The sequence below is a fragment of the Lethenteron reissneri genome, chromosome 30 (assembly GCF_015708825.2).
Source record: "Lethenteron reissneri isolate LAM-NWPU_2019-01 chromosome 30, ASM1570882v1, whole genome shotgun sequence".
NCBI lineage: Eukaryota > Metazoa > Chordata > Hyperoartia > Petromyzontiformes > Petromyzontidae > Lethenteron > Lethenteron reissneri.
Window position 1 is genome coordinate 4,076,784 of NC_083808.1, and position 25,681 is coordinate 4,102,464.

The following is a 25,681-nucleotide window of genomic DNA, read 5'->3' on the forward strand; positions in this document are numbered from 1 at the left end:
GGATTGAGCCTGGTTGCTACTTGGATGGGCTCGTCAGGTGTTGTAGGCGTGGGGGCAGCGAGGTGTGGGCCAGGAGATGGCGGTGCTGAGTGGCAACCTCCTCGTATGCGTCGTGGGCTTTCTCCGGGGTTCTTCGTGGCACCGGTCCCGATAATCACAATCGAGCCGGACTCTCCTAAAAAAAGAGAGAGTCTAGCAATAACCGCGTGGGCTGGGCTGAACAGATGGCGCCATTATTATTATTGTTACGTACGAATCTTCACGAATACGTAATAAGTTTTACTTTTTTCCTCGAGGAGTTGTGCAAGGGCCTTGGGCCCCCATCGCGCATTACTGTACCGACAACACACAGATGTTGCCCGCCGGCCCAACCCCACCTTCGGGGAAATAAATAATGCACCCGTTAGTGGCGCGCAGCCAGGCAGCTACTTAGCGGCATCGGATTTAGCGCCGAGCTCGCGCGCACGTCAAGGAATGCAAATGCGCAACGGCAAAGATTCGTCCGAGCCTTCAGAGTGCATTTTAAGAACGAGGAGAGCTGTCAAAAATCCATACCTCGCAGGCTCCCTCCAATCGATTCACCAACCCCCCCCACCCCCCGTCCTCTCGCGTCCCTACGATGAAGTCGATGATTTTGTCACGATCTCCTTCTTCTTCTTTCGTACGGCAGGAGGGAGAAAGCCGCCTAGTTTTTGTTCAACCGATCCGGGGAGGAGGCAGCAGCAGGCGCCGCGCCCGGGATGCTTTGCACAGACGGTGTCTTCGTCGCCGATGCGTTTCATGGTTTTGACTTCACCACCGTGGCAGTTCGGCAATTCTTTCATCTGGCGTTTGTGGAAGGTGCGGCGAGCATCTCCCAACGTGGCATTCGAGCGCGGTGTAGCGAGGTGGCGAGATGTTAACGACCTCACCTGGTGTACAGGAGGTCGTGGGTTCAATCCCAACCCTGACGCCTGCTGCTGCTGTATATTTGGAGTTTGTCTCTCTCCCCCATCGCGTCGAACGTCGGCCCGGGGTGACGCTCACCGGCGCTGGAAGCTACGGGAGCCGACGACGCCGAGTGTGCGGTGTTGATGTCGGTATCGACGAGATTTGTAGGATAGCCGACACCTAACGGTTAGTACGGTTGGCTACGTAAGTTGCGAAAGAATTTCAACTTAAATAGGATTCGAAAAAATCCTATTCTTAAATATTTTTTAAGAATGGAATTTTTTCAATGCTTTACAACTATGGTGGACAGGGTTTTTATGCACTAGCTCCGTCTCTTAATGAGGGAAGGGTAAGGATTAGGCACCCACCCTAGAGAAAACGAGACTCATCTATCAACGCACCTCCGATTAGCACGGCTGGCTACGTGCGGACACGAAAGAAGTCCAACATGCACACGTACAGAATACATTGCCCAAAATTTGGAGGCAAAACACCGGGGGCTTGAGAGGTCCCTTCTCGGCATTCCGGCCCCGCCACGCAGAGCCACTGGCCAAGCCCCGCTGTCCCATCGCGACCTGCGGACACGCTGCTTCCTGACCCTGTCGCGCTTCCTTCGGAAACTATTTAATTGTGCGCCGATTGAATACCTCCCGAGGGCAAAACACATGCGCTGGAAAAGCGGTGCATTGCTCGAGCCGTTTGCATTTGTTTTTTGCTGCCTGTTCGTGGGCCTCGTTTGTAAACAGTGACCCTCACAATGGCACTCCATGTGTATTATTATTATTATTAGGATGATACAAACGTTGTGACCACCGGCTTTGTGGTCTCATTTGATGAATTAAAACAAAAAAACTATTATTATTTTTTACCAGGCAAGGCCCCACTGAGCTACGTAGCTCCTTTTAAGAAGCGACCTGGCCACAAATGATAGCTCAACGAAGTGGCTTATCGCGTGGAAATGTATAGCGGCCATATTCCCTCGGATAAAGCGGAGGACCCGGAAAAAGTCCACACGACCACGGGGAGAGACACGCAGACTCAAGGTCGAGATCAAACCCACGACTTCCTGCGTACCAGGCGAGGTAGTTAACATCTCATAGCCACCGCGGCGCCCCACTGCTGCACAATGATACATGCATTGCTCTCGTGTCTCATCTGCCCTTTGTGGCGTTTTGTCACTTTTTGTACCGGCTGTGCTGTCGCATCTGTGCCGTCTGTCTTAATCTCTCTCATCATTCTCACCGTTAGCCTAAAGGTGGAGGAGGGGGGGGTGAAACTGTGGGAACTTTGCATCGTGAATCGTAAAGCATCCATCGTTCGGACCACGATTGGATGCAAGTATAATTTAGCAATTAGAATTTATTTTAATCCGATGCCTCCTTACCTGCCTAAAACCTGGAAAAAAATATGAATGGGTTTTTTTTTTACTACTCCCATTGAGAAATAATATATAATTTTTACATCATTTACAGCCAGCCCTTTAACAATCCCACTGCTGGATGAACGCCTGCCCCGTGCGTGTCGCTCACGGAAAATGTTTGCCGACAGGTCACCACGCCGGCGAGTGCAGGCCGAGTGGATACGGTAAGGGGGCGGGGGGAGTAGTCCCTACGTCTAACATCAACGGAAACTACCAAATCAATTAATTCATTTCTCCAACGGTAAGATCTTTGGGCCAGAACCACGAGATTGGAGGCTTGTGCGAGCCACCGCGCTCCTAGCAAGTAGCTCGGGGAAAGTGTGCGGTTGCGGCATGGAGGGTTGTTTTTTTATATTCCAAGGACTAACAGCGCACATCAAGGGAAAAGCCATTTTGTAAGAGCTGGTATTTTTAGACGCTTGCCCAGGGTTCTGGGAAGCCAAGAGCAAGGATGCGCGAGCGAATGAGCGAGCGAGCGAGCGAGCTGCAATTTCTCCCTCCGCCATCTGAACATTGTGCTCACCTTCTTGGTTCTTTCGGTAAAGTCACGTAGAAGGGAAGTAATAAAATAATAAAAATAAAACATAATAAAACAATTCTCACGACGTTTCGGCCACAACGCAAGCAGCCGTCCTCAGGTGAAAACCAGGTCCGTCGAGGCGACAGAGTCTGAATGAAACATCACACGAGCTTGGAGCATATATATAAGCTGGGCGCATTGACAAAGGAATTTGCATATCAAAAGGAATTTAGCATATTTATGGGAAATAAATTCCTTTTGATATTTGATATGCAAATTCCTTTGTCAATGCGCCCAGCTTATATATATGCTCCAAGCTCGTGTGATGTTTCATTCAGACTCTGTCGCCTCGACGGACCTGGTTTTCACCTGAGGACGGCTGCTTGCGTTGTGGCCGAAACGTCGTGAGAATTGTTTTATTATGTTTTATTTTTATTATTTTATTACTTCCCTTCTACGTGACTTTACCGAAAGAACCAAGAAGATGAATCCCTGCAGTCACGAAAGCTTTAAATCGAAATTGTGCTCACCGTCCCTCGCACTCCTCCTCCCCTAGCCTCTGCAATCCAAACGTACGCAACATTGCTCTTCGCACGTACGTAGAGGATGTGAAAATTGAAATCTACGCATATATTTCGTTCGTTGCTAAGTATTAATCATTACGTGGTCATCATTACGACTTCGATTTAAAGCTTTCGTGAAGGGAAATAATAAAATAATAAAAATAAAACATAATAAAATAAAATAATGAGTAAACTCCTTTGTCAAGGCACTCTGCTCCTCCCACCCAGCTTAAAAATACGCTGCCAAGCTTAGCGGTGTTCATTGGGACGCTGTCTTTCCGGCAGCTTTGTTCTTCACCTGAGGACTGCTGCTTGTGTTGTGGCCGAAACGTCATGAGAATTGTATTTTATTATGTTTTATTTTTTTTATTCTATTATTTCCCTTCTACGTGACTTTACCGAAAGAACCAAGAATATCATTACGACTGTTACGTTGAGAGAGATGCATTCGCGGGTTTATGACATAATTCAAACTGTTGAGACAAGAATGTGGGTTTGACCAGGGCGCATCGCTAATAATAATAATTTACATTTGTAAAATGGCTCATTTCACCCCTAGATCCCAGCAATGCACCACCACCGTATATTGAAAGCCAAGAAATAAACAGAACCTGCAGGATAAACGGCCAGAACAATACGGGGGATAAAGATCAATTTAAAGGTGAGTTTTCAAGACCAACTTAAATATATCTATTGACTGTGATTGCCTTCTTGGGCAAGGCAAAGCATTCCCTAAGCTTGGGAGCCACACTTGCAAAAGCCGGATCACGCCAGAAACAGAGCCTTGACCTCAGAGTACTGAGAAGAAGGCGAGCCGAAGATCTCAGGGATTTCCTTTGTGCGTAAAGACGGGCCAGTCCCTGTAAAGGAGGGACGATGGCTAATGGTCGACAACCAAAATAAGGACGGAGTGGCAGCCATGGAATGGAACACGTCCGAACGCGCATCCACCAGGGAGACGGAGCGATTAATTCACCCTCTGTCGCTGTATGCAACCTGCCATCCACACCGTTCCATTCTGTCACCCTCTTGTAAGCGGTGTCAGGCGCTTGAGTGAAGGCGCTCTATAAATATAAATTAGATGAGGTGCTCGGTGGATGATTACATCACAAGATAGTGGCAGGTGACGGTGGCATGGCAGGGTCTTCATTGAGCAGTGGATTGAGCATGACTGATGGTGATTTTTTTAATATATATGGAATATTTAAAGGTTACACCAAACTAAATTTGATTTATTTAGTACAGCAGGAGAGGGCAGGGCAGAAAGAAAAAATCTATCATTGCACCGTGACGGTGGTGTGACGGCCGTGTGACTGCGTCCGACATCATCGTGATGTGACGGAGATGTGACGTCATCGAGGTGTGACAGGATGTGATGTCACTGCAGTGTGACGGCATCTGACATCATAGTGATGCGACGGTGATGTCACAGCGGCGTAGCATCGCCACGGCTTGACGTGACCGCGGTCTGACGGCCGTGTGACAGCGGTGTGACGTCACCACCCGTGTGACGTCACCACCCGTGTGACGTCACCACCCGTGTGACGTCACCACCCGTGTGACGTCACCACCCGTGTGACGTCACCACCCGTGTGACGTCACCAAAAGGTGTTGGTGGCACGTGACGGCCGTGTGACAGCGGTGTGATGTCACCGTGGTGTGACCGAGTGTGATCGCAGCGTGACGGAGACGCTTACCGGGATTCCCTGGAGCTGGGGCTTCTCCAGGAGGTTGTGCAGCTCGTTCCGCGACGCTTCCAGCTTGTCGTGGTCAGCAGCGTCCACCATGTACCTACGGGAACGAGAGACACAGTCCCCGTCACCGCCTCCACCATCGTCGTCATCATCGTCACCACTCCATCACCTCCACCAACGTCATCGTCGTCGTCGTCACCACCATCATTCCACCACCATCATCACAACCATCACTCCATCACCACCATCGCTCAATCACTACCACCACCAACATCGTCGTCACTCCATCACCATCATCGCTCCACCAGGGTCATTATCCCCACACGCCCGTCCGTCCAGCGTGCAGTGCCACGCACGCAGACGCGAGCGCGGGCACCGTGACTGTGGCATCACTGTACAGAGTTACCAAGTTTGAATAATTCACGCGATAAGCGCCATCACGCAGGTACCACCCGTCGGACCCTGAAAGCCAAGCAGGCGGAGCCTGGCTGGAAGGTACACACCGAATCCGTCCCTTTTTCCTCGCCCGCCCTCCCCACCCCCTCGTGATTGAGTAGATGTCTCGACTCTTGTTAACGAATCAACTTCATCACCACTGCGGTGGACGAAGCCGCTCTGGTGGCTGCAGTGGCCACATGACTCAACTGCATTCGACACGGACGAATTAAAAGCGAGCGACACTTTACACGCGCGCTTCTACGCTTGTTTCGCGACCGTACGAAGCACCTTCGACATCAATGGCTCGATGAATCGTGACACGGGTAATACTGGAGGCAGCCGATGATGAGGGCTTGGGCTACGAGGTGACCCGGGGATGGCAGTGCAGCGAGTGGATTCATGGAAGCATCTGTGCGGACCTTCAAGTGTTCCCCGCGGGTGCTCTGCCTTCTTCTCCTAGGCCAAACACCCCGTCGTGGAAATGGCCCAACATTCAAACGCAGGACCCTCAGGAATAGTTGACGATGGTCATGGCGATCAAATAATTACACCAACTTCAAACTTGCGCCACGCGGTTTGCCGCACGTTCTCGGAGCGAGAGAGCGAACGACTCTGGGAGGCGAGGAGCCACAGGGCGAGCGAGGAAGACAGCCAGGCGGCCTCTGCGCGCAAAGATGTTATCAGCCACTGGATGAGTGTTTATATGTGTGGATGACTACACATCTAGATAACCGACAAACATCTTTTGCTATAAATATTGAGGCGGCAGGCAGGGGGTGCGGTGGGGGTGGGGTCGGATTTTGAGAAATTTGCGCCACCTTTTTTTTTTTATTCAACTGCCAAGCCAGGACATGGGATTGAACCGGTGACCTCTGGATTGCAACTGTGGTGTGCCAGCCATTACACCACTGTGGCAGAATCCACGGTGTAATGGTTAACACACTGGGGGGGGGGGGGGTCAATTTAAAGACAACTATCCCATTGTTTAAATCGCTGCCCGCGTGTGCCCTGGGGAGCGAAAAAAAAGTAAAAACTTTCAGTAAATCACAAATCAGTGGGCGAGAGAAACACGGGTGAGATGTGGGCAGCGTCGGAGCGAAGCGTCACGGAGAGAGCCGCAGCGCGGACGGTTTGGTCGGGCAGATCGCCGCCCGCCACGCGCAATCGCCAAGCCACGACGTGAATGATTAACGGGGGCGACCTCGGGCTGCACGCTACCCCACCACTGTGTCCGTATCCCTGCGGCCGGACTTTATTAATCTCGAGGTCGGGAGGAGTGGGGGGGGGGGGAGCAAGTGTTGCATGCGGGTTGGACTCTCGACTCTGTCTCCACATGATACGCATACACAGATAGAGTCCAACCGCACGTTTGGCCAGGTGCGGTTGGACCAAGGAGGGATGATGGGTTGTATCATGCCCCCAACTGACACAACCATGCAATTGCGGGCCACTCACTCTACCCATGATGCTCTATGGCATCATATCATCATGTTTTTTCCCAGTACTCGTACAGTGTTGCTTTGTGCGTCAATACCATCTGCCATTGCCAATGACATCTGGTACGACAGCAGCATTCATTTGTCAAACCTGACCACGCTGATGAGACCCACAAGGTCGAAAAGAGTCCAGCGTTCGCTTGCATAAAATAACATTGGTCTGGAAAGCCAACGGGCCGATGGACTGAAGGATATGTTACGTGGAGACTCAGGAGTTCTGGTGACATTTGCCTTTTCCAACTTTCAGATACGATACGAGTTATGTTCTAATAGCGTACCTTCCTTAATCTACTGCTGGATTAAGGCCTGCACAAACCCTCGTTGGTCGTGGGAGCTGTTTGAACATACTTCACCGTACCGGGTTCGGTGAAGGGAGTTGCCCAAAACCACCGGTTCACCTATCAACTTGCCACCGATGCAACAGAAGCGAGGGAGTTTCGCTACGATCTATCTACCTACCGGTCCATAGGCCAAGGCTGGAAATACCCACGGCGTTTGCCGAGCAAACAAAAGAGAAATCCAAAGGTCGGTCGGGTGGCTGCGCGCGTCTTTTTTTCTCTTCTCCCCGCGTCAATGATTTCGCGGCACATTAAATAACCGTGGGCGCAGGTGGACAGATCCGCTCGGGTGCAACGATCAACCTCGGGGGCCTCGCCGAAGCGATAGCGAGCGACAACCCCCCAAACGAGTGCGTCGTAGCCACTTCACAAATCGGTGAGACGCACAATCTCCCGGTGCCTTGACTGTTACTTCCGCGCCCTGTTGATGCGCGCGAGTGTAAAGGCAAAGGTGCGGCCCTGCGATTGCCTGCTCACGCCACTGCCTGGCAGGAGGGTCATCAACTGGAACCAACTAGAGAGTGGTGGTCGGACTTCTTCGAAGAGGCGGGAGTAGCCAAGATTTACCCCGCCGCACACGACCTGATCCGTCGGCTGAACGTGGTCGCCACCCAGCGATACTGCTGGGTGGACAGAGGTCAGCGGCAGGCGCAGCTTTGAGAAACTTGCACCGTTGTTGTCGTTGTTGTTGTTGTTTCAACGTCCGCGCCGGGAGATGGAACTGACCCGTCGAACCTCCGGACCGCTTTCTAACTGTTCCACCACGGAACGGTTATGAGAAGAGCGAGTATGGCTTGCCAAACGGCTGGGCTTGTAAGTGGGCTCGGGCAGGAGGGATGACGGTGGCCGGTGGTCGGGACCAGCCAAATGAGCGAACGCGCCAGAGGGGGGCGTCTAGGGTGGACACGGCACGACAACACCGGATCGTGGCCGTGAGCTGCATCGTATGTTGCCACCAAGAGGCAGCGAGAGATGGCGACGGCTTGGAAAGGCCTTCATCCAGCAGTGGATGGATCATGCCTGGTGACGATTAAGATGGGTGTTCTTCCACATCAGCACTATTTGAGACTAAACCTGACGGCCGCGATATGAATCGACCAGGCCAAACTCTAAAAACGATGTTCACGCCAAAAAGCATGCAAGCGTGGACCCACGCATGCGGCGTTCCAATTTGACGTGAAGTTCGCATGGAGTGAGAAAACCTGTAAGCAACACAAGTGACATAGTAACAAAAATACAAATTGTGACCCCAATTGTGGCATCGGTGAGTGCGGTGTTTTAAAACGTCCTTTTGTTTCCACGAGCCTGCACTGTTTTCCAGTGACATAGCCGGTTGTGCCACTGAGACCAGCAGCCTGCGAAGGCAGCAACAGGCCACGGAACCTCACTTCCTGACACCTAATCCCCGCTGCAACTGCTCGCAGAGCCCAGGCTAAAGGTCAGTGTACGAGGCGTGTCGCCACATGTCACCCACTCGTTCAACGCAATTCAATAAAGTGTCCCGATTCACGATCACGATTTGATTAAGTCATCAATTATTATATTTGTTGGTCTCCCACGGCCGTCTCGCCTGCCCCATTTTGTCAGGGGTGGTTCACACTACCCTCTCGTCCCTTCCACTCGCCCCAACGTGACATCAGCATGTAATCTGCACACCGGGGAAAATGAGCATTTCCAAACGCGTGCGATTCAACGCAGTCGTCACGAGAATAAGAACGTAGTTTCAATCGACGCGTTGTCGCACGCCCAATTACCAGGGGGTAACACTTCAGTTCGGTTAGGATATCGGATCTGCTTTTCTGCAGCAAAAAAAAGACCAGAATCGGTTTAGAGAAGTGGATCTAAAACACGAGACCCCCAAACCCTTGGGGCTAGCGAGGTGCACAGCACTCGTCGATATAAAAGGTGGGTTTGTGAACCTCTCTGTGTGGACCATTTAAGTCAAACCAACATATTAATGGGATCTCCCTGGGTGCACTGCTTTCCTACCCACAAGCCAAAACGCTCACGACTGCAATTAATGAAATCATCTTCCCGTAAGACATTTAACATGCAATAAGTAGAATCCAATCCCAATCGATCAGGTTTGGATCAAAGCACCCATCAGGATTGCGTCCACCGCAACACGGATCTGATCAGAACGGTTTAGGTCTGGACCGTGGTCTTAATCCATACCACGTAACCGGGCTCAATTAGACCCAACCGTGCTCCCTCAACTAACAACCGTGTGGGTCAGAACCCACCACGTTGAGCCAACGCGGCCAAAACCGAGCTCTGCAGGGACCCACAGCCTCTGTTGCAGCAGCCTCTGCCACAGTGCAAGTGTTGGAACTGTTATCTTGTCACCTATAGGCAGCGCCAATTTGTCCCTACCGTTATCATGGTATTATTGTCCAAATATAGCCCCCGAGGCCAAAGCCAGCGCCTAACGCTACGATGGCATTCCCTCCACTGATGAATCGTAACAACCGGTGTGTGCACGCGTCTCGACCTGCCACAGTCATGACCTTTGGGTCCGGTGGTCTACCACAAGGTCGTGCGCATGCAGCGTGGCGATGTCGCGTGATGAGCAGGGCATGATGGAAGCATCTTTGCAATAATCACAATCAGGGCTGCCCAGAGTGGGTGGGTAGGGGGGTGGGTAGGGGGGTGGGGGGTGGGGTAGGATGGGTAGAGGGGCAATTTGCCCAGGGGGGTGGGCTTCACACAACAGAGGTCGCCCCACAATGGGCCTGTGCATGGGGAAAGAAGGGGACCCCCCTCCCCAATTTGCCCCGGGGCCTCCGGGAACACTCTGGGAGGCCCTAGGAGGCCCTGGAAGGAAGGCGCTGGGAGGCCCTGGTCATAGTCGAGCAGTTTTCTGCCAAGCGATCACCGCTCCGCGCACGCGCGAGTAACGATTGTCATCACCGCACAGCCCCGAAAGCCGCGCCACGCCGTACTCACACGATGGCATTCACGCCGCGGCAGTAGCGCTCCCACATGCTGCGGAAGCGCGGCTGCCCTCCAATGTCCCACAGCTGGAGGCCGGCGGCGGCGGCGGCGAACACGGACGGGGGAGGGGAGGTGGGGGGGGGGCGAGAAACCAGACATGGAGCGCGGGCAACGAGCGCTCAACGGGCGGAAAAAATAAAACCAGACGCAACCCTGACGCAGATTTACCGGCGATCCACCTTTATGCTGCGATGCGTGCACATTGGAAATGAACAGACAAAAATTGTGCACAAACGTTGATGCGCCAAGCTGCGTGCAGAGTCAGGTTGCAGCGGCGGTCTGTGGCGTCAATGCTACGGAGAGAGGCCATTCGGTTCGATCACCGGGATTGCGTGCGATCTCGTCAGATATCGGAGGCTAAGCAGGGTTGAGCCTGCATAACGTTTGGATGGGTGACCACCATGCTGTGGGCCTACGCATTGGGCATCAGCAAAAAAGTGCAGCAAAAAATGTATTGTTGTACTATAGCAGCATACGTCTATGCTGCTATAGCTACGCTCCCCAACGTCACCCACCTGTACTAACCAGCATTGTGAAGTATGATCAACAAACCCAACTACCTATACAGCACGAGAAGGCCCTAATCCAACAGTGGATTGACAAAAATGGATGTAAATGTACATCGTGAAACAGGTGTGCTAAAACCAAAAATTATCTGCTCATTTTATCTGAAATCTTCCTAAAAAATGTGCACCGTATCAGCCGTCATGATCGTGTTGAGTGTGCTGTCGCAAAAACCGTGTTCTTTCTATGGTGCCACTGGCGTGCCCCCGCTGAAGCCGGCAAAACTCCCAACCACTCTACAGCAGCTCTCCCTGCTGGCGTGAAGTCTACTTGCAGGAAGTCTGTGAGAGAAGAACACTCACGCCTACCCTACCCAGGCTGCACGCGCAATTGTTACCGTATTATACTAATAGGGGTTTTCCCCTTTTTTCTAGCAACAAAACTGACACCTTTTGCAAGGAATCATACTTACATTAAACACAATACTTGCAGTCAAATGCAAACAAAAAAAATACTCTGATAATTTATGCATTGTCTTTGAAACTGATTGGTCCACACCAGAGAGAGCTTTCTTTAGAGCCTAGTCTCATATGGCGTCATCTGGTCGAACACCATATGAGACTAGGCTCTAAAGAAAGCTGGTTGAACACCATATGAGACTAGGCTCTAAAGAAAGCTGTCTCTGGTGTGGACCAATCAGTTTCAAAGACAATGCATAAATTATCAGAGTATTGTTTTTTGTTTGCATTTGACTGCAAGTATTGTGTTTAATGTAATTATGATTCCTTGCAAAAGGTGTCAGTTTTGTTGCCAGAAAAAAGGGGTAAACCCCTATTAGTATATTTTGGTACTGGCAAAGGAGATCCCATGATGTTACCGTATTCTTGGGATTATAAGATGCTCCAAATTCGTGCCAATGTACGTACATTGAACTTCTTTCGCACCGCACGTAGCCGACTGTGCTAATTGGAGGTGCGGGGGAAAGGACCACAAACTAAAACACAAGAAGCATTTGTAAAGAAATTAGTTGTAAGGAATAAAACAGGTGGACTTCTCCACAAATCTGGCTGTCGCCTGATGAAGCTAGTTGTAATTACTGGAGAAACGTCGTACTCGGATTGTAAATGTTGGCGGCTTGGCCCTCCAACACACCGGTGTGCTATATTAGTATAGAATTGACCACGTTCTGTTTACGTGACAAACCTTACTAGACGGCTGTGTCGGGTAGTGGCGGGTTTAACGACACATATATATATTTACGTGATCTAACCCAAAAAAAACCTGTATTGTGGATTATATTGGTCGCGAAAGCCTACGTGTTGAACTGAGTTTTCAAATGTCAATACAGTTATACGGATGTGGTCACATTTCAGTTCGGTTAGGAATCGGATCAGCCTGATTTTCTGCAGCAAAAAAAAGGACCAGAATCGGTTCAGAGAATTGGACCTAAAACACGAGACTCCTGCACCCTTGGGACTAGCGAGATGACTGGGACACGTCAATATAAAATGTGGGTTTGTGAACCCATCCATGTGGACCATTTGAGTCACCCGCAAACTTTTGCTTTCAGATACAGGGAGAAAAAGTGCATTGTATAATCTGGAGAATAGAGTATACCTAGAGAGTGCAACCTTACTGATTGTCTGTGTCGGGTGGTGGCGGGTTTAACGACACATTTATATATTTATGCGATGTAACCCAAAAAACTAACTGTGTTATAGAGTATACCTGGCTGGTAAAGATCAATGATTGACGCTGTATTGGAATTGTCAGTCAATCTGGATTTAAAACTACACAGTTAATCCCCTGGATTTTAGGATATCCCTAAAACACTACCGCGTGACGTGTCAAGAGTGAACACTACAATGGGATGTGTTTATCCTGTGATGTTCTCTGCACCCAAACTGGCACTGCGTCGTTCTAATGTGTAAAGAAAATGTCTTCACAGTGAGTCTTCAAAAATGACTCCTTCTGAGTCAGTCTTCCGTTAGGGAATGAACACGGAATAACATTTTGAATATGTTGCTTCTAATTGCGTCATTTTCCTGTCGACGAATTGCATTGTATTGCATGTATCATTTTTTAATAATTAAAATGCCATTCAATGTCATTACCTTGCCTCATTCGAATTTCTACCAAATGATTGCGCCGTTTAGTTTAGATGCGTTGAATTTAATGAATTTTTTTTTATAGTGGACAAAAATGACTTGATGTAAACCCGGCTCACCCTTGCAAAAAAGGCAGCAATGTTTCATGCATTTCAATGGGTTAATGTAACCTCCTTGTTAATAAAGGATACTACGAATGCTACTTTTAAGCTATACCCAGTTTCACAGTTAAAATGTTGCTTCTTGGAAATTGTTATATTTTTATATTTCCCCCCACAATATCGATCATTGGCAATTACTGTAGTTTTATTTAGTTGCAAATGCATTGTTAATTTTTATTATCCATATTTGGGTTTAAAGATTAATTATTTAATGGCCATAATGAACTCGGGTTTATGGCGTCAGATATGTTGACTGCGTGTTTAATAAATGTTCACTGTATTTCTTTCGTATCATAGGTCTTCATCGAAAGAGAATCTCGGTGTCAATGGCCCCTTATCTAGTTTACACAAAAATCATCAAGGTCAATAACTTCGTAAATTCTCTCACGTTTGCATGAGTGTTTTACGCACGTCTATTCGGAGAGCATGAATTACCTTAATGGTCACATTGCCCTTGGTAATTTTCCGCATGTTGAAGCCAACCGTGGGAATCATGTCTTCGCTGTACTGGCCGGACTGAAATATAAACAAAACAAAATACACGTAACATCAACTCGTTCTCAAGTGCCGTTCTCTTTTCAGCCATCACACCACGTCGCTGCCATGCAGGCGTGGATCAGCATGAAAGCCACGCCTGGCTAATATGCCAAATTTAAGCCCTTAGCTTAAGTTCACTCCTTAAATATTCTCTTTGTTCAACTCACCAATCACTCAGCCTCAACAACTGCTCGAGGCCCTGCGTAGGCTCGCCAAAATGGGTGACAGTAATGCAAGGCCAAGCATAGCCATAGCTCAAATCCGTGATTGAAAACAAATTGCCGAAGTGGGTCAGATATTTGAGCTGGATGGAGATTTGAGCAGCACTCTGCGACCAAAAATGTAAGAAGTGAGGTTAATGACGAGTACAAAATGTAGCACCACGTGCAAAATCGCATTGGATTAAATGTATATAACCTAGAATTTAATTTATAACCACGAAGAGAGACCAATTATTCAGGTATTGAATTAACATGGATTTTGGTACCGTGGGAAGTGACTCGTTCAGCTCGTATTTAATTAACACGTGATTCAATAGACAGCGACCAGTTCATGGGAGTATTCAATTAACGCGGAGTTCAACACCAGCAACAGGGAGGGACCCGTCCATCGGATACTGAATTAATGTATTTCAGTAAGAGCGATGAGTTCTCATCAGGCATTGCATCAACATCGTATACAAAACACGAGGAACAGCGACCCGTGTGTCTGGCATTACATTTACAATTCACTCGCAGCCAAGGACAGCGACCTCTGCTCACCGGGCATTGAATCGACATTGGGATTCAGCCCCGCTGACAGCGGGGACACGTTTGTCAGGCCCTGTATTGAATAAATAATCGTAGAGCTCTGTACGATGGACACAGCACGGATAGCTGGCCGCTCACGAGGCATTGAATCGACATTGGGATTCAGCCCCGCTGACAGCGGGGACACGTTTGTCAGGCCTTGAATTGAATAAATAATCGTAGAGCTCTGTACGATGGACACAGCACGGATAGCTGGCCGCTCACGAGGCATTGAATCGACATTTGGATTCAGCACCGCGGACAGCGACCCGTTCATTCGGAATTTCGTTCGCAGAGCTCAGAAAAACAAAGCAGGAACTTGGCGCGCAAACACACTCTCTCATCCATCGTTTGGTTCGTGATCATCGCAGGCCTCGTCGTCGCTTTAATAACGGAGCCTCGGCAACGGCACGACGGGCACCGAAAATCGCGATGGTTGTTAAACCCCCAACCCCTCCCATCGTGGGTGGACTTGGCCACGATATCTCTGACGAGTCGCCGACTGTTACTCTCGTGGTGGTTAAAGGGCGGACGAGATGCGAATTAGCATCGTAATAAGGGGATTTAGAGATGGCCCTTTTGTTGGTGCTGCTGCTGTTGTTGTTGTTACGATCTCATCGCGCCGCCCTCCACGCCCGCTCCGACCCCCCCGTGTCGCCTGCGTCGCCCTGCCGGCCGCGAGCGCGAATAGCGGGCGGCGTCGTCACTCGCTCGCTCCCTCCCTCCCTGCCCGCCCGACCTCACAACACCCACAGCCCACGTCTCCCACCACCATCTCCTGGTACCCTCACCAAAAGACAAGGATCCACCACCCGTATCGCCTCCGACAGGCTGTGAAGGGGCAAGTGGCGTTAGCGAGCAGCTGCGAAGGCCGCCACTGTGGGTGGGGTGGGTGGCCAGCAACCACGCCCGGCCGCCTTTGTCTCCCCGAGTGGGGATGTTCACACACCGGCTACCCGATTTTGAGAACGAGTCGACCCTACGGGGAGGCGCACCACCACCACTACCACCAGCAGCAGCCCAGCACCATCAACAGCGCGCCGTGAACCACACACAAACCCCGTCTCAAACCATCCATCCATCCACCCCACCCCATCCTAAAAGCCCCATCTCGTCCTCCTCCTTCGGCCGAAATATTCCGAAAAGCCCTCGGGGGTTATCACCCAGCGCGGCGCGGACGGCGACGCTACTCACCGCGATCACGTTCACGAACGTCGTTTTGCCCGAATATTGGAGGCCCACGAGCGTGAGCTCCATCTCTTCCTTCCAGAAGAGCGACTTGAACCAGTCCAGCAGCTTGTTGATGATGCCGAGCATGGCCGTAGAGCGGCGTCTGGCGGGCAGGCGGACGGGATGGATGGATGATCGGTACGGGCAACGGTCGCGCTGGTTATTTATTTGATTTTTAATCTCTCTCTCTTCTCTCGCGCCTCCGTCGTCCTTTCCGCTCCGCTCCTCCTCTCTCTCTCTCTCTGTGTCTCTGTGCGTGCCCTCCCACTCTCTCCGCTCGCTCTGCTCTCCGCTCTCTCTCTCTCTCTTGGCCAAATAAACAATGGACGCGACCCTCCCACCCACGTGATCGTGACAGAAGCCTGGTGAGCGACGAGTGGGTGGGGGGCGGTGTTCAGACTCCCCCCATTACCCCCTCCCCCATTACCCCCTCCCCCATTACCCCCTCCCCCATTACCCCTCCCCCATTACCCCCTCCCCCATTACCCCCTCCCCCATTACCCCCTCCCCCATTAACCCCTCCCCATTACCCCCTCCCCATTACCCCCCCCCCAAGTCGCATCATCAATTGAGTCGCATCTTCAACTGAGTCACATCATCAATTGAGTCGTATCGTCAACTGAGCCGCATTCTCAGCGCGGAGCACGAGATCAAAAGGATGAGAGCGAGCGGCACGGATACCGCTCCGGGCTGATTCTTTGCTCGAGGCTTCTTCCTCTGCTGCTGATGATGATGCTGATGATGATGCTGCTGATGATGATGATGATGCTTCTTCTTGGTTCTTTCGGTAAAGTCACGTAGAAGGGAAGTAATAAAATAATAAAAATAAAACATATTATTTTATTACTTCCCTTCTACGTGACTTTACCGAAAGAACCAAGAAGATGAATCCCTGCAGTCACGAAAGCTTTAAATCGATGATGATGCTGATGATGATGCTGCTGCTGTTGCCATCGTACTCTGGGGGTTAATGCTGGGGGAGCGGTAGTGTAGCGGTTAGCGCGTCGCGCTGTGGACCCGGCGAATCGAGTTCGATTCCCACTCACGGCCAACACCAGTGGCGATTATTTGAACCGGTCTTGGGCCTCCCCTAGATCGACTCAGCCTCAAATGAGTACCTGGTGCAGTGTGTGAATGTTTTTGTCTTTGTATGGCTAACAGCACTTACCCCAACAGTCCGTTACAGGCTATAGGGGGATCTTTGTCTTTATATGGCTAACAGCACTTGCCCCAACAGTCTGTTACAAGGCTATACGGGGGATCTTTGTTTTTGGGGTAGTAATGCTGGGTGCAGAAAGGGCTTCATATATTCGGAACGCGTGGCATAAATACCGGGTCCCACTCCTTGCCTCTAAGATCGGCATTTCACCAACGTTGTTGATTTCAAAGGACGCGCTTGGCACTGCTGATGAGACACTGTGTGTCGAAACCGGCTCAGAGTTTGCTTGTCTTGAATCAATGCTGCTGAAATTCCGCACTCTCAGAGGGCCATGCGGCTGATGGGGGTTGTGGAATATGTAGGTTTTTTTAAGTGGAGAGACGGGTCACCTACGTATTTGTTTTATTTGTCTGAACAGTCTATACGATGTCTCTCACGTGGAGAGAGGGGACATCTGTAAAATAAAAAAAAGTTTCATAGTTCATCGGATTCCTCCAGTCTAAATAAATATTCTGATTCTGACACATGAATGAGACATTGCTTATTTATCGTGTCACATACTGTACCGGATGTATCGAGTCACCATTTAACTGTTCGTTCGAATCGTGAATCAGCCGTGATCTGCCCACTGATGGATGAACGTCGCCCAAAGTCGTCGCTATTTCTCACTCTGTCCAGTGCTGCTGCTATCCATCTCACTCCTGCACACGAGCTGATTGTATCGCTCCACATCCAAGTGGTGGGAGTCGTGATCGCATTCTCTCCTTCAGCACAGTAAAGGGCACAGGTGGTGCATCTTCTCGTCATCGCAGTTGGTCAACCCATGGCACCTGCGTCTGTCACGTGACCTCCTCCTGCACATGACCTGGCACAGCAATAAACCCATGGCACCTGGGTCTGTCCCGTGACCTCCTCCTGCACATAGCTTGGCACAGCAGTCAACCCATGGCACCTGCTGAATCTGTCCCGTGACCTCCTGCTGCACCTAGCCTAGCACAGCAGTCAACCCATGGCACCTGGGTCTGTCCCGTGACCTCCTCCTGGACCTGACCTGGCACAGCAGTAAACTCATGGCACCTGAGTCTGTCCCGTGACCTCCTTCTGCACCTGACCTGGCACAGCAATAAACCCATGGCACCTGGGTCTGTCCCGTGACCTCCTGCTGCACCTAGCCTAGCACAGCAGTCAACCCATGGCACCTGCTGGGTCTGTCCCGTGACCTCCTCCTGCACCTGACCAGGCACAGCAATAAACCCATGGCACCTGGGTCTGTCCCGTGACCTCCTGCTGCACTTAGCCTGGCACAGCAGTCAACCCATGGTACCTGGGTCTGTCCCGTGACCTCCTGCTGCACCTAGCCTGGCACAGCAGTCAACCCATGGCACCTGGGTCTGTCCCGAGATCTCCTGCTGCACTTAGCCTGGCACAGCAGTCAACCCATGGTACCTGGGTCTGTCACGTGACCTCCTGCCAGTGAGCCTTCCACATTATTCACGTGGCCTTGGGAGTGCATCTAGCCTGGCACAAACGCCCTGGTGACGCCACCGCCACTTATTGGCGTTTGGAGGCTGCCGTTATAAAAAAATATGTCTCCCTCTGGCTGCCATTCTGTCACTTGCCTTCCTTGCATGCCGTATTGATTGTGTAACCCCACTAATATTGTGTCCAGAACTATCCTATCGTTTTTATTAGTTGTTTGGCTACCATTTAAATATCATTTCTTTATATATGTCTTAATCTTTGAGAATATATAGAGTCTGATACACGTGTACACATCTTTAAAAATTATATATCTTGTTCACTACCCAGATTTTAAATGGAATAATGTTTAGCCATTTTGTCATTGACGGGACGTGGGGTCAACTAACCATACTTCACCACGCCGGCCGGCCATCGAGGCTGTTCACCAATAATAATAATAATGCCAACGATTAGTTTAACGCGTAGGCTTTCGCGACCAATATTATCCGTAATAAAGTGGTATTTTTGGGGGTTATATCGCGAAAATATGTGCGTCGCTTAAACCCGCCACGACCCAACACAGTCAATCAGTAAGGTGTGTCACTGTGAACAAAACGTCCCAGTTCGTTACTACGTCAGCACACCGGTGTGTTACGCAATCTAAATATCTAACCCAACAACATACATTCAGACAAGCATCACCGAGGCTCAATAATCTTCCAGGAGGGCTCTGCATTGTGATGTTTCATCAATTCCAATGCCGCGTGTTTTGTATCGGAGCGATTGCGGCTGCCTCCTGAGTACACATCAACCGAGTTAGATTCCTAATCGGAGTGGTGGAAGGACAAGCTTGCGGAGGGTTTACTCAGCAGCAGCCCTCATTCGACATCTTCCAATTCTCGATCTCGGAGCACTGAGATCCCGGCTTATCGTCTACTTATTTAATAATAATGATATAATAATCATGATTAATGCTTTACTTGTTCTCAATTGTAACTAATTGACTGTCTCAGTCGCTGATCACTGCACCAATAATCACGTGCATTTTATCTTGCTTGATTAAGAAAAATCTCTGCTATGAGTACTAAATATTTCAGGTTGATCTCAATGCTAAGAAAACTTCTTGCACGGCATACTTCGCTGCCGCTCCACAGAAACACGTGGGACATTTGATGAACAAAGAATAGATGTTAAAACACCAAATAGACACCTATTGCAAGGCATCACGTGCACACACACACACACGCGCGCACACTGAAAGCTGAATCTTAATTGGAATGGAATCTATTAACGCAGAAAAAGTTTCATCTTCATTTGAAGATTTCGTGACTGCAGGAATCCATACTCTTTGGTTCTTTCGGTAAAGTCACGTAGAGGTAGAAAAAGAATAGATCACGAAGTTTCGATCGCAGAAACACGTGGGACATTTGATGAACAAAGAATAGATGTTAAAACACTAAATAGACACCTATTGCAAGGCATCACGTGCACACACACACGCGCGCACGCTGAAAGCTGAATCTTAATTGGAATGGACTCTATTAACGCAGAAAGAGTTCCATCTTCATTTGAAGCTTTCGTGACTGCGGGAATCCATACTCTTTGTTTTTTTCGGTAAAGTCACGTAGAGGTAGAAAAATAATAGATCACGAGGTTTCGATCGCAACACAAACAATCGTCATCATGTGGGACAACCACAGCAGTTTTTTTCTTGCTGTGGTTGTCCCACCTGATGACGATTGCTTGTGTTGCGATCGAAACGTCGTGATCTATTATTTCTCTACCTACGTGACTTTACCGAAAGAACCAAAGAGTGCAGAATGAGTTAATAATTGCACAGTGCGTCACGTGGGACGCGTTAACAATCACCGGGCGGCGTGCAGCGTGGAACGAGTTAATTTGTATTTGAATGGGGAGTCGTCAATGAGTTCAACTGAATTAAACGTTTTTTTATTTTACCAGGTAAGGGGCCATCCATAAATGACGTCACGCACCTGGGGGGGGGGGAGGGGGTCAGACATTTGTGACGATGTGTGACAAGGGGGGGGTTTGAGAAATGTGACGTCACATCAAAATGCGCAATATGGACAACACGTTCTACTTAATTAAATAGACTTTTGAATAAATGTTTTCTCCTACAACATCAGAGTGCAGCGCCACATTAAATACGCCCTACAATGACAATAGTTTAAAGCGATTTGAAGCATGCTTTATTTTGGGGGGGGGGGGGGCAGAGCTTTGTGACGTCATATTTGAGGGGAGTTTGACTCTTTGTGACGCCGTGTGACGAAGGGGGGGAGGGTCAAAAATCGTCCAAAATCGCGTGACGTCATTTATGGACAGCCCCTAAGGCCCATTGATCTCCATAGCTATTTTTCAGAAGCGACTTGGCCACAAATGATAGCCCAACGAAGTGGCTTATCACGTGGAAATTTATAGCAGCAGCCAAATACTCTAAACGCACGTTCATTATAAATGCGGAGGGGAAAAAACCAGAGGACCCAGAGAAATAAAACCACGCGGCCACGTGGAGAGAGAGAGAAAGACACGCAAACTACAAATATAGAGGCGTCAGGGTCGGGATCGAAACCACGACCTCCTTGTCTACCAGGCGAGGTAGTCAACATCTCCTAGCCACCGTGGCACACACGGTGGCTAGGAGATGTAGAAACACGTAAGGTGGTGATGGTGGTGGTGGGGGGGGGTGGGTGACAAGGACTGGGGCTGGGGGAAACTCTGCTCTAGAGCGAAGTAAAGGTTACACGAAGCAGTGATTTCTATCGTGGGTTCGCTTTCACCTATCGTGAAAGCTCCGTTGTTGCTGCGTGACTGTGTTACGAAGTGCGAACGTAGATCCCTTCTCGACACGAGGCTCGGGTGGAGTGCAGCAGAAGATTCGGTGGGTTTGGTTTGTTTTGTTCGGCTTTGCGAGATTTGTACGAAACCAGGAACACGCCGGTGTTTGTATGTGTGTGTGTTAGTTTAACACGTCGTCATCCTAGTAGTTGTAGGCTATCGCGACCAGTATTATCCATGATAGAGGTTGTTTTCGGGTTAGATTGTGTAAATATAAATGTGTCGTTAAACCCGCCACCACCCGACACAACCACTTAGTCTGGGTTGTCACGTAAACAAAACGTGGGTTTACTCTCCAACACACCGGTTAGTGCTGTACTAGTGACGAATTGGCACGTTCTGTTTACGTGACAACCATTACTAGTTGGATGTGGCGGGGGGTGGCGGGTTAAACGACACATTTATATATTTACACGATCTAATCCGAAAAAAACCTCGATTATGGTGTGTGTATGTTGGTGCCGAGGGAGCGGCGACCCAAGTTCGATTCCCGCTCGCGGCCAAAGCCGGTGACGATTATCTGAACCGGTCCTGGGCCTCCCCTAGGTCGACTAAGCCTCAACTGGTTACCTGGTGTGGTGTGCTAGTCCATTGGAGGCACTAAGCAGATGTTATTTTCTGCCCCCCCCCCTCTTTTAATTTATAAATAGCCTCGGTGGATGACAGAAGAGATACAGATGCGGAGAGATACAGATAAAATGTACGCAAAAATATGGATGCAGTGCTATGAGAGAAAACATTAATTGGCTTTTAATGGCAGCTTATCGTTCATTCTGGGCTCTTTCGGTTGCTTGAGACTTTAAGCTTTTGCTGGGTTTGCTTGTCCCTAGCACCCCGGCTCGCATGTAGGCTACAACAACAATGCCTGGCCGTGTAGCTGCCATTCGCAAATGACGGTGACGTCCCCACATCTCTTGTGCCAGGCTCGGTGCACTTTGAGACGACGTGAATTGTCGAAGGCTCGTTGCTGGTAGGATCAGTTTCAGTTTAATTTATTAGGATTTACCCTGTGAGCCATTCGGCTCGTGATTTGGGTTCAACCGCAACAAACAATTAAATTACTAGATACACCTAAAATTCATTGTACACAAATCTGAACATCACATACGTAAACAATAAAATCCTACAGAAAAAGCACAACCCGTCCAGGATGGCACGGGACAGACCCCAGGTGCCACGGGTTGACCGACTGAGATGACCGGCAGATGCAGCAGACGTTGTTGACTAAAATCACACACGTGTGCGTTGTGATGAGTCGACAGATGCCGTTGAAAGTGAAAACCCCATCTTGTAGATAACACAACATAGCGTTGACAGCCCGGGAAATTCTCAACTGGCACAGAAATATGTGTGTGTGTAGATATATTATTGTGATTGCTATGTGTGTTCCAAGAACATTTGTTTCGGATCATCTACAAAAGTTCGCTTCGCAGCTAACGCATGACGCCTGCCGTGGAATGCATGGTGGTCACCCATCCATGGACTATCCCGCCTCAACTCTGCTTAGCTTCTTTCGAGACCTGACGAGATGGGGGGGAGGGGGGGTGGCGCATTTCGCGTGGTATTTTGGTCACAGTCGACGCTGTCAACGGAGCGCAGCCGCGTACAGAGCAAAATCCCGCTCCGACCAGCGCGGTGAAGTATGGTCAACAACAAACATCTCCACGCACAGCACGGGTGTGGGAAGCCCCTCGTTCCAACAGTGGGTTGACGAAAGGGCTCGTGTTCGATTCGACGTATTTATCGTAAAAATGATGAATATGGATTGGTCGATGCTGTCAGTCATCTCCTTATCACTCAGTCTTCTATCGCTACATCCCATTGGTTACTTTTATCCGTGAACATCAATTATTATTTTTATGAACCTCCCATGAGCACTCGGTTCACCAGACACTGACCGGCTTCGTCTCATCCACCACGCCGCAGGTCACAACAACACACTCGCTCACTGACTCACTGACCCACTCACGCACTCACCCAACCTACTCACTCACCATTCACCCAACCTACTCACTCACCATTCACCCACTCACTACACCGCAGGTCACAACAACACACTCGCCCACTCACTCACTGACCCACTCACTCACTCACCCAACCTACTCACTCACCATTCACCCAACCTACTCACTCACTCACTCACCCAACCTACTCACTCACCATTCACCCACTCACCACACCGCAGGTCACAACAACACACTCGCCCACTCACTCACTCACTCACCCACTCACTCACTCACTCATCCAACCTACTCACCCACTCACCCAACCTACTCACTCACCATTCACCCACTCACTACACCTTAGGTCACAACGCTTCTCATCCCGCTTCTTCCCAACGCACTGCTCCACTCGTTCATTTTTCCTCAAGGGAGACAAAGGCGGTCGGGCGTGGATGCTGTCCACCCCGCCTCCTCGTGTGCCGTGCTGGCCTTCATATGTGCTACTCGCTAACACCACTTGCCCCAACAGTTTGCTAAGGCTATACGGGGGGGGGGGGGGTGGCAATCTTTTTCCCAGCAACCGTAAATTAAAAATAAAATCCCATCGGAGGTAACCTTGTGGCAGGAGGCAGAACATTCCACTGCACCGCGACTCAGTGGCCACGAGGTGGCGGGGTTCGTTTGTAGTTGAACGCGGTGGAAGGCGTGAGATCGAGTCAGCAAACTCCTTGATAGCAACAATGAGTTGGTGCGGCTTTCACTCCCCCACCCCACCGCTCTCTCTCTCTCTACACACTCAGTGTCGTGCCAATGCACCGGTAGACATGGCGACTCGCGCTGGCTGGCGGACCTTGCCCGTGAACTCCGTTAAGCTGTTCCCCCAAGTCGAGGAGGAGACATTGCACAATCGGTTCCACGGCCATCCCCAGGGTCTCTGTCTGTCTCTCTCTCTCTCTCGGGGCTCCCTCTTGCCCAGGGGGGTGGGCAACCGAAATGACAAACAGAGCCATACTCTTTGGTTCTTTCAGTAAAGTCACGTAGGTAGAAAATAAAATAAAAAATATTTTTATAAAATAAAATAAAAATGTATTTTATAAAATAAATATTTTTTATAAAATAAATTATACCTACGTGACTTTACCGAAAGAACCAAAGAGTATGGATTCCTGCAGTCACGAAAACTTCAAATCAAAAAGCCATTTTTTTGGAATTCGGTTGAAAAAAAACCAGAACCCTCTCAATATTTAAAGATCACCACGTGGTGAATAAAATACATTTAAAAAGATCACCACGTGGTGAATACGAGACCAGGCGCGGTTGGGGCGCCGCCCCACCGAGCAGCTGGAGATGAGAAATTATTTTTCAAATGAAAATAATTTTCTACGAATTGTTTTGTTGTGTTTCATTAGTTTTTTCAATAATGTCTAATAGGGTATTATATTACATTGTTCTCTTTACTTTTTTACCATTTCTTGTTTCATTGTATGTAATGTTTGAGATTAGGGATTCATAAAGTACAACCATAACCACAATCATATAAACATAAATCTATGCATTGATTTATATGAAGACAAGTCCAGATATTGTGACCAAGGTTTATCAAATTGTTGTTTTTATTTACATCATATTTTAATATTGGGAGGGGGGATGTGCCCCTCCCAATATATATTATAATTACGGCCTTGGTTCGTATTAGAACGGCTGCAACACCGCAGTCTGATTTGTGCCTCGGGGAGGTCTCGGGGCTGCTGTGAAGGCGTCCTCCGAGTGAGAGATTTCCCTTCGTTCGTTGCGATGAGCTTCTGGCAATGTAGCCGCGCCGTTTGAGACCCATTCAGGGCGGGGGAAAAGTCGCCCGTGGCTGTAAAGAGACGAGGTCACGACGCGAGGTGGCACCGTGCAAATACAGCAGCTCACGGCCTGTACACGCTCTAGGCTTTTGGCAGTGTGAACGGGCTTGTGTAGTGTGGACTTGAGGGTCATGGGGACAGCATTTGAGTGCTTTATTGTTTTGTTTAGTATTGTTTCTGAATGCCTACCGTTGGTAGATACGGCAGTTGTATCACTGTCACGGCAAGGCCAATAACGTCGTGACGAGCTATTTCTTCATTAGAACACCACATTTACAGAGTTCACTCACAACAGCCCTGACTCGTAGAACTGTCACGAGCCGTGACTTTTCACGAGATGGTGATGGTCCTCAATAAATGACGCGACGAAGCCAGTCACTTAAAGGGCCGCACGTGGATTCTTCTCCGGTGCCACGTGTGAAGGAAGCTCCTGGAATCCAGAATCAGAATCGGAGGGAGAATCCTGATAAGCTATGAAGCTCTTTATTCACAGATGCCCGGGTCGGGGCGCGTTAGCAAGTTACAACCACAACAACAACTACAACAACAACTACAACAACAAAACCTATAAGAGTGCAACGTAGAGAAAAGGTAAGAAAGTCAAGGCGCTCTTCGCCCCCTCCATCCCAGCTTAAATAGTCGCTCCAAGCCTGGGGCTTGTCATTCAGACTCTGTCTCCTCGACAGACCTG

At 49.5% G+C, this 25,681-nt stretch overlaps 1 protein-coding gene across 1 annotated transcript in view; it reads right to left on the reverse strand.

The window, feature by feature from the left end:
* LOC133349425 (ADP-ribosylation factor-like protein 8B-A) overlaps positions 1–16,019 on the reverse strand; it is a 29,949-nt gene extending 13,930 nt beyond the window's left edge. The window contains exons 1-4 of the mRNA XM_061562845.1: positions 15,686–16,019; positions 13,602–13,682; positions 10,346–10,419; positions 5,131–5,224 (exon numbers count right to left, since the gene is read on the reverse strand). Coding sequence (XP_061418829.1) covers positions 5,131–5,224; positions 10,346–10,419; positions 13,602–13,682; positions 15,686–15,808 — 372 coding nt within the window. The 5' untranslated portion in view covers positions 15,809–16,019. The remainder of the gene's footprint in view (positions 1–5,130; positions 5,225–10,345; positions 10,420–13,601; positions 13,683–15,685) is intronic.
* Between the last annotated feature and the right edge of the window lie 9,662 nt (positions 16,020–25,681).